At 44.7% G+C, this 9,461-nt stretch overlaps 1 protein-coding gene across 2 annotated transcripts in view; it reads right to left on the bottom strand.

Moving 5' to 3' along the window:
• Positions 1-5,182: 5,182 nt before the first annotated feature.
• The window catches only part of IGBP1 (immunoglobulin binding protein 1), a 48,054-nt gene continuing 43,775 nt past the window's right edge, over positions 5,183-9,461 (bottom strand). The window contains exon 6 of one of the 2 annotated variants that reach the window (XM_044937457.2): positions 5,183-5,874. In XM_044937457.2, the coding sequence (XP_044793392.1) occupies positions 5,810-5,874 (65 nt within the window). In that variant the 3' untranslated portion in view covers positions 5,183-5,809. Of the gene's footprint in view, positions 5,875-7,242; positions 7,725-9,461 lie in introns of those variants that run through there. The other variant, XM_044937455.2, reaches the window with a different exon arrangement.

Here is a 9,461-nt window from a genome sequence, read left to right as displayed (position 1 = left end):
ATTAACATATTCCTTTCCCAATTTGAAGCCAGTCTGTTGTTCCACATCCAGTTCTAACTGTTGCTTCATGACCTGCATACAGGTTTCTTAGGAGACAGGTAAGGTGATATGGTATTCCCATCTCTTGAAGAGTTTTCCACATGTTTTTGTGATCCACACAGTCAAACTTCATTTAGTGTAGTCAATGAAGCTGAAATAGATGTTTTTCTGGAATTCTCTTGCTTTTTCTTTGCTAAATAGGAGATCCTATCTAATACCAGGGATTGTGTTAGGTACTACACAAGGGACATATCGATACATAGTCCCTTCTTTCACTAACTTTTTATTGGGGTTCTCCTACAAGCGTGGAATTGTTCTAGGTTGACAGTTGTGTGTCTGGTGGGTCATGGGGCTGGCAGGGTGTGAGAGAAATGCACACATCATCAATACAAGGATTAGGGCCATCAGAGAATTATGAAGAAGACAGAGAGGAAAGCTAGTAGCTGTGTGACCCTAGACAAGACATTTCCCCTCTCTGAGTCTCGGTTTCCTCCTCTGGAAAAAGGGACTAATCATATTTATTTGCTGTGAGGACTAGTGGTAATGTTTGAAAAGTTCTCAGGCAGTGTGTGACACCCAGGAGCTGCTTCATGGTACTGGTGTTCAGCTATGGGGAGGTGCATTTGCAACGGGCTCTGACAAGCAGAGAAGCAGGGAGCATGATCTGTCTTGAGGTGGCCTGGGAGACCCAGAAGTCTGCAGGTTTGCTTTGGCACAGGGACTACTTTCATTTGGTGGGAGCCTCAGGTTTGTGGAGGGGAACAGAAGGAGAGAAGACTGGACTTTGGTGAGTGGGGATGTTTTCCTTATAAATCACTTTATGTCTGGAGATAGCAGCTCTAGAAAGAACCTGTATGTGTGTTAGTCGCTCAGTTGTGTCCAACTCCTCCTGACCCCATGGACTATAGCCCACCAGGCTCCTCTGTCCATAGGATTTTCCAGGCAAGAATACTGGAGTGGGTTGCCATTCCCTTCTCCAGGGATCTTCCTGACCCAGGAATCAAACCTGGATCTCCTGCACTGTGGGTAGATACTTTACCATCTGAGCCACCTGGGAAGCCCAGAAAGAACCTACTCAAAGTAAATGAACCCAAGAGTAGTGGCTGGAGAAGGGGACCGGGGGGGCCAGAGACTGGTATTTCAAAATCTCTTGGAAGTCATGAGATCACTTCTCAGAGCAGGCAGGCTGTGGAGAATGCAGTATCTAGTGCCTTGATTCAGGCTAGAATGACCTAACATGTCTATTTGCCAGAGACTGAGGGGTTGCCCAGGACGCAGGACTTTCAGCGCTAAAACAAAGGCTCACTGGGACAGCTGGTCTCCTAGATCAGCCCTTGGTCACTGTCTCCTGGACTTCAGCAGGCTGCTCCTGTCTGCTCTCCTTTCCTTTGGTCCTTTGCTGCCAGAGGATTGCTATCAAACACAGCTCTTACCATCTGCCCTGTTTTCAACCCTCCAAAGGCTCCCATGGCCTCTGGGATCAAGTTCGAATCCCAGAGCCTGGCCTCCAAAGCTCTTTCTACACTGGTTTCTGCCCTCCTTGAAAGACTCATTTCCCATAACTTTCACAACACACCGGATACAGTCTCTTTTTCCCATCCAGGAAGTGCCCTTTGCTATTCTGGGCCTTGGCCCATGGTGGTCTATTTATCAGCCTGACTAACTCTTACCCATGCTTCAAGGTTCAGTGAAAATGTCATTGTCTGAAATTCTCCACTCTGTTCTCTCCTCTGGATTCCCAAGGTACATTATACATATTTTTTTGGAGAACACATATTAGGAAGTTAGTGTAGATTCCAGTGCTATATCAAGCTTCTAGTGGGATGCTCCATGTACAGTAAGTTTTTGGCATATATATCTTGGATTATCAGCATATTCACATGATTCAAAATTTAAAAGGGCCTATAGGGAAGTTCACTGAAAAGTCTCCTTCCCACTCCTGGCCTCTAACAACCCACATCCCTCCTCCTCCAGGGATATTTTGTGCGAATCCAAGCAAATAAGGTAATTTGCTTTGTTAAATGAATAAAGGAAATAGCGGGAGAAACCTGGAAACAATCCAAATGTTCAAAATCTGGGCCTGGCTAAGTAAGCTATTATATAGCAGTCTTATAGACTAATCAGCAGTCATTAAAATTATTATAAGGCAGACTCTATAGTATATGATACACTAAAATTTCAAAGTCAAGTATAAAGCAGACCTCTCCACTGATTATACTTTGTGAAAATGTGGTCCCTTCAGTGATAGGATGAAAGGAGGTCTGAGAGAGAAATGATTGCTGCTTTAAGGTGAAGGGATACTAGGTTTTCTTTTATGGAAAGTTGTTTGAATATGAAAAGAAAGAGGCTGCATTATGGTGAATCTGCCTGACAAAGAAGCATGATTCATGATGGGTTCATTCATTCAGCAATTCATTCTGCAGACACTGAATGCCGGCTTTGTCAAGGGGAGAAGGCCAGACACAGTGCCGAGCTTCTCAGGAAAAGAACTAAATAGGCGAAGGGGCCCTAAGAAGCTCTAATGGAGCCAGAAGGGTAGGGACTGAGGAGTGGAATGAGTTCATCGCCAGGCTGTTGAATTTGCATTTTTGATCAAGAGGCACTAGGATATAGGTTAGGGAGCTCAGCAGAAAGATCAGGGCCATCAGCACACATGTGGTCAGTCACGGAGGGTGGAGGCGGGGTGAGCTCACCTAGGCAGAAGGTAGACAGGGAAAGGAAAAGACAGGTTCCATAAAGCTGGTGACAAGCCTTTCTGCCAATCTCTCAATGTCTGAGCCCAGGACAAGGGCAGCAGGATAGCAGATGTGCTATCTGTTGCTGAGTGTGGAAGGGCCTCAGAACTCAGGCAGAAATCTACCCTCCTGGCCCCTGGCTGAAAAGTCATGTGCTCATGGCCTGGGACTGGTCTAAGTTGTCCAGGAGGGCCTGGTAGATCAAGAAGGGGGAGCTTTGACTGGCTTAGAAAATATGTAGGAACCCCTAGGTGAGAGAGTGGAACAGAGGGTTTGAAAGATTTACTTGTACCAACATCAGTTAGGGGCTGGGAGGGGAGAGCAGGTGGGCCTGGCCTTGGGAGCAGGAATATTCTACAGGCTGAGGGATGTGGGGCCCCAGGAAGGGGAGATTTATGAGTCAGGGATGTTCCCTTGGTGTGTAGGTCTCAGATGTGCCCTTGAAGGGCCTGGCAGGCAAAACTGATGGAATTGTTGCTCAAAATTTAGAGAGAGGAGGGGAGTGGTTATCCCTAGAGCAGGGTGTCTCACCCACCTTCATATGCCCCCCTGCTTTGTACTTCCTAGGGAGCATGGTGGACTGGAAGGATGTGGCCTGTGGAGCCAGGCCCACCTGGAATCCAGGCCCAGCTCAACTCTGAGGACCAAGTGATCTTTGAGAAATCCCGTCTCTGAGCTTCAAGTTCCTCATTTACAAATTGAGGCAATAATATGATCTACCATGGGCTTTTGTTGTATTAATTCCTTGTATACAGTAGGTACTCAATACATGGCAGCTATTCTTTTTATTCGTGCTCCCACACAGGAATAGGCTAGCCTAAATCATTGCTGTGTTGTACTCTCTTGGAGGGATTTATTGCCAGTTGGAACAAGAAACTGAAATTAAGACTTTGTTTACCATCCTTTCACATACATTTGTCAAGGGTGACCTGGTGGGCAGATAAGTAAAAACCAGTTCTCAATTTCCACTGCATGTAACAATTCTTTCCTATGCTGGTCATCTCCAGCATACAAAGAAAAGCATGTCACAAACCTTTTCACTGGTGGTGATATATGTGTGTTCTATCGCTCAGTCATGTCCAACTCTTTGTGGCCCCATGGACCATAGCCCACAAGGCTCCTCTGTCCATGGGATTTTCCAGGCAAGAATACTGGAGTGAGTTCCCATTTCCTCCTCCAGGGGATCTTCCCAACCCAGGGATTGAAACTGCATCTCCTGTGGCTCCTGAATTGACAGGCTTCCCTTGTGGCTCAGCTGGTCAAGAATCTGCCTGCAATGTGGGAGACCTGGGTTCTATCCTTGGGTTGGGAAGATCCCCCGGAGAAGGGAAAGGCTACCCACTCCAGAGTTCTGGCCTGAAGAACCCCATGGACTTATAGTACATTGGGTTGCAAAGAGTCGGACACGACTGACTTTCACTTCACTTCACTTCACTTTACTTCTTTACCACTGAGCCACCTGGGGAACCCCAAAGCAATGGGGGCATAGGGGTTATAGCTGTGAAACATTGAATAAAAAAATACATCCCCTCCTCTGGATTCCAAACTTAGAAATAATTGTGCCATGTTTTATAATTGTTCAAAGTCCTTTTCCATATTTGATTTCATTAACTCCTCATTCTGGCCTGTGAGGTAAGTAGGCCAGATACTCTTAGCATCTGACAAAACCCACATCTCCTTTCTATGGAGTGTGAGGGAACTGAGCCGAGGTTAAACTTTACCTTGGATGAATGGGTGAAAAGTAATGTGAGGAAACAATGTGCAGGTGTTGGAAGGAGCTGTTTTGCAAGGAGGCAGCGGTCACAGCGCTGTCTTGGCTGTCCGACAGAACCAGGTGGCAGTGTGTCTATTGTGCTGATGAGCAGACTGGAGGCCCACAGTAAGCAGGGGAGGATTTTGGCTTTCAGATGACACAGAGAGGTGGATTAAGTTTCAAAAGCTCTATCCTTTACATGTTGTTTTAAATGACAGCAGTGACCCTGGTGACCTGGGTGGCCTGGGTCACCTGGCGAGGGAGCAGAGGAGCCCAGAGGATAGACTCTAACTCAGAACACTTAACTCCAATTTCTTGAGCTTGAAATCTGCTCACTCAGTCCCCTGCCCTGTCTTTCTTACAGGGGTGTTGAAAAGAATGAGTGGAAAGGACAAATCACCACATAATGGTGTTAAAAGAACTAGTGCTCAGTTTCCACCTTTTCTAAATAACTGTCCTCCATGTGAGAGCTACAGAGGGCAACTATTTGGGCTGCACTGATGTTTGCACAGTCCACGTACTTATTTAGCTGTGTTACTGAACTAAGTCACTCACTGCATTTCCCCAAGCCGGTTTCCTTCCCTGTAAAATGAAGGCATCATCTCCTGCCCGACAGACTGTGAGAATGAAATAAGCAGCGTACATGAAATAAACATAGTGCAAACTACTATTATTAATATCTGTGGAATGCTTTGAGTCCTGGCTTCCCGGAGTGCACCAAACCCAACTCACTCTAGGACCCTGAAACGCCTTATGGTGAGAAGGTGGTTCTTTTTTGTTTGTTTTTGGCAGCCCGGTTGGCAGGAGCAGAGGACTGGGGAGGAAAATGGAGGAAGATGGGTTTGCTCACCGCCTCTGTCTTCTTATCCTCCATCTGAGGGCGAAATGGCAGGGGGGAGGCAGGCTGGCATAACCTTTTGTTTGGTGAGTCAGCTAAAAAGGCATTTCTAGAGCTCCAATAACGTGTAAGTGGTGGTTTGGGCTTGGATTTTTAAAGCTGCTCCCTTTTTAAGCCCTTTAAAAGCACAAGCAATTGGGAAGCACATGGAAAATGACAGAAGCAGAGCTTCTTACTCAGGTGAACTTGAAGAGATCATTCAGCTTCTCTGGGCTTGTTTTCTCACCTGTAAAATGGGGACAATGCCCCCTATTCTGCAGGGTCATTGTGAGTGTTAACAGCATGTGTAAGTGCTGGCTCCAGTACCCGGCACAGAACAGAGTTTCGCATATTTATCTGTCCATTTCCTTTCCCTTCCTAGTGGACAGACTGTAGTCACTGGGCTCAGATGAAAACACTTCTGTCTGTTATACATTGAACTCTTACAACAATCCCATGAAACAGCTCACCTGCAAATGTAAAAACAGAGGAGCAGTTCAGAGATTATATTGCCCAAGGTCACACAGCTTTCAACTTTTAAAGCCAGGATTCAAATCCACCTTGTCTAGTTGGCCTCTTAGATATCAGAATGTGAGGGGGCTTAATCAAGCTGATCTTCTGAAAAGACCATCTTTAAATAGACTCGGACCAAGGGGAAAACCCTAACCTGGCCCATTTGGGGAATGAGCTCAGGGTGGAGTTCGGAGGGCAGGAAATAGGCCATTGCTACAGACAGCCTGGCATTAATTGGAAGAGAACTAAAAAAATGAATGTTTGCTTCTCAAATCCTTGGAGAAGTTAATCTGTGCTCCACCAGTTTCAGGAGCTTATGTTGTGAGGGTGACACGAACCCTTTATTAAGCAATTTACAAATGTATTATTGGTAGTTTTCTGTCATCTGCCACTAAACACAACCTCCTACTCATCGCCTGACAGCACTCCACATAACACCCTGCAAAGGAAAGGGAACTAAGTCTCCTTTTCAAACCCCTCTCCTAAGCTAGAGTGCAGGAGCTAGAATAGGAAGGCTGAGTCATCTTCTTAACAGAAAATCTCAGTGTACCAAAGCCACATAGAACAAAAGTATGTTTTCTATACAGATCATTTGTTTCAACACATGGTTGCTGTTCTAGGGTATCAACTCGGGAGCTGAGGGAGCTGAGGACATGCTCGGGAGCTGAGGAGCTTTACTGCAGAAAGCAGGTCCTTTTCCTTGTCATCTGTGCCATCCCCCCTTGTCCACTTCCAGTTATTGGCATGACTGCAGGTACCTTATTACCAGCCAAATGACCACCACAGCACACTGACTGCTTGGGACCATGCCAGGTATGCACAGAACAGGCAAAGAGGGCCAAAATGATCTTCCAGCAGCCCGCTTAAGAGTTAGGCTATAGCCTCAACTATTCTTTTCCCTAAGGGTTTCAGGTAATTCGAGAGTAAAGGCCCCAGTCTCAGATGCACACACAAGGATGGCTCTCATAGTGCTTTATCTGTTTCCTCATTTCTCATGGCTGAGGCAAGGAAGACTGGGTAGATAGGATTATTATGGTCAGTTCCTTTATAGCTATAATTCCTGAAAACAGGGTCATATGACAGGAAAAGTCCTGGCTTTTGAGCTCATTCCGGTAAAGCAAGTGTTGGGTTAGTTCACAGTACCAGGGTAAGAAGGAGAAAGCAAGCTCCAGCTAGCCTGGGCAGCTCTGACGCTGGGTAAACTCACCGCCCACGTCGAAGAGAGATGACCAGGATCTTGCCATAAGCCCAGGGACCCATAGCTGACCCCCTTCCCCCCAGTCTCCCAAAAAAGCAGCTGATACCATTATTTCTGCACAGGCGCATGTGATAGAAGGGACCTTTATTTTTTTTTTTTCAAGATAATTCATACAGACATTGATTGATTATACAGAGCCATTTCTCTGTCCTCTTTTCTTTCCACTTAAGAAAATTAAAATATACCATGATGAGAATGATTAATGCCAAAACAAGATTTCTGGCTTATCATTTAGGGTACAAATACACACTTCATTGCTTGACATTTTATTGAACACTAAGCAAGACTAAGCATCTCTGCCTTCGTTGCACAGAGCTGAAGCAGAAGACCAGGGAGGGGGAGACGGCACAGTTGTCCTTGGCGGGGAAGATGTAAGCCCCTGTTGTCCTGTCTTGTTGTGGGAAGGCTAACCCATGTTCTGCCGGTTGCCGTAGCCTCTAGGATGGGTGTCCTTCCAGTCATCCCACTCCCGAGCTCTGCGGACTGCCTGATCATCCTCTTCCTCCTCATGCTCCTGATCTTCTTGTTGCTGAGCTGTTCTTTTCAACTCTGCCCAATCATAAAAATGAGACCATCATGGGCCCCAGCTCCACTCTGAACACGACCACATAACATGAAGACAAGGAAAATATAGCTAGCTGTCTACCCTGGGACAAGCAGAATTGGGGACAGTACTTAATATTACTTAACAAGTGACATGTAAGACAAAATTCTCTGAGCTGTTTTCATAAGAAGGCAAACACATAAAAGTTGCCCCTCAAAATGAATTCTATTTTGGGAAAGAATTCTTGCTAAAATGGCTAAGCCCTCACGACAGAAAACAGAAATGCCAACTGACCAACAAAACCCCAGCAAACCAAAAACACTGAAGTATTTCCGTAGCATAGTGGTTATCCTACTTGCATGACAAAACATTAAAGTAAAAAATATTTGATTTTATGATTTGTGATTTGACTATAGGTGACTACTCCTCCTCCTTCCTTTATTACAGTTCTACAATTTTACGTGTAAAACTGGATATCACAGGGCAGTTCGAACCCACCAGAAAAGAATGTATGTTATTTTGCACATGTTTGGAACAGGGTGTGAGGTCCAAATGGCACTTGTCATGCAGTGTACACGCAAAAGAAATGAAACTAAATGCTCCATTTCTCTTTTGCACTGACTTTTTCTTTCTGCTGTGAGGTAAGGGGAACATTTCCTAGCTACCTTGAATTTGCCCACGAGAAATACTCTCATCACTATGATAAAGAATGAAATATGTAGGGAACCTGATCTCTTTTAATAGCTTAAGAGACTTGTGTTCTATTTAACCCTTTTATTGTAAAATAAAAGATACTGGAAATCACACAAAAATACATATAACTTAAACTTTCATAAGGAGGCTATACCTTTATAGCCTCCTCTTGGGTCAAGAAATAGATTTTCTGTACCCATCCACAAGGTTTCTCTATGAGCATCCAAATCATATCTTCGCCCTCCAAAGGTAACCACTATATTGCCTTTTATAGTAATGACTTCTTCAAGTTTATTATCCAAGCATGCATCCCTAGACACCAGAGTTGTCCATTTCTACACTGATTTTTTACCCAAAGATCTTTAGTACAGAGCCGTGCAACCATCACTACAATCCAATTTTTAAAATTTCTATCACCCCGGACTTTCCTGGTGGTCCAGTAGCTAAGACTCCATGCTCCCAATGCAGGGAGCCCAGGTTGGGTCCCTGGTCAGAGAACTAGATCTCACATGCTTCAATTAAGACCCAATACAGCCAAAAAAATATTAAAAATTGCTGTCTCACCCCTAAAAGATTCCTTGTACTCATCTGCAGTTAATTCCCATTACTTCCTTCCCTGGAAATCATTAATCTACCTTCTATCTCTATAGATTTGCCTATTCTGAAGATTTCACATAAATGGAATCAAGTAACATGTGGTCTTTTGTGTCTGACTTCTTTCACGTAGCATTATGTTTCTGAGGTTGGTTTTACCCATTTAAAAATATTTTGATATATTTTTAATTTACAGGTTTCTTCTTCAATCCCTTTCTTTCTTTACAAGTTATCTATCAAAGAGGCTGGAGCATTTGACCTGTAGTTTCTGGAAAAATCTGGATTTTGCTGACTACATAGTAGTGATGGAGTCCAACATGTTCTTCTGTATTTTTGCAGATTGGCAAGTGGTTACAGAGCTTGATGTGACTCAGGGTTGATCCCTTCCACATGAAAATAGGTGGTGTTGGCACACAGTATTGCGTCTCACATGTTGTGATGTTAGCAGCTGTTGA

Source organism: Bubalus bubalis, chromosome X (assembly GCF_019923935.1).
Source record: "Bubalus bubalis isolate 160015118507 breed Murrah chromosome X, NDDB_SH_1, whole genome shotgun sequence".
NCBI classification, from domain to species: domain Eukaryota; kingdom Metazoa; phylum Chordata; class Mammalia; order Artiodactyla; family Bovidae; genus Bubalus; species Bubalus bubalis.
The sequence above is the reverse complement of the archived record's forward strand: the minus strand, read 5'-3'. Positions and strand labels throughout refer to the sequence as shown.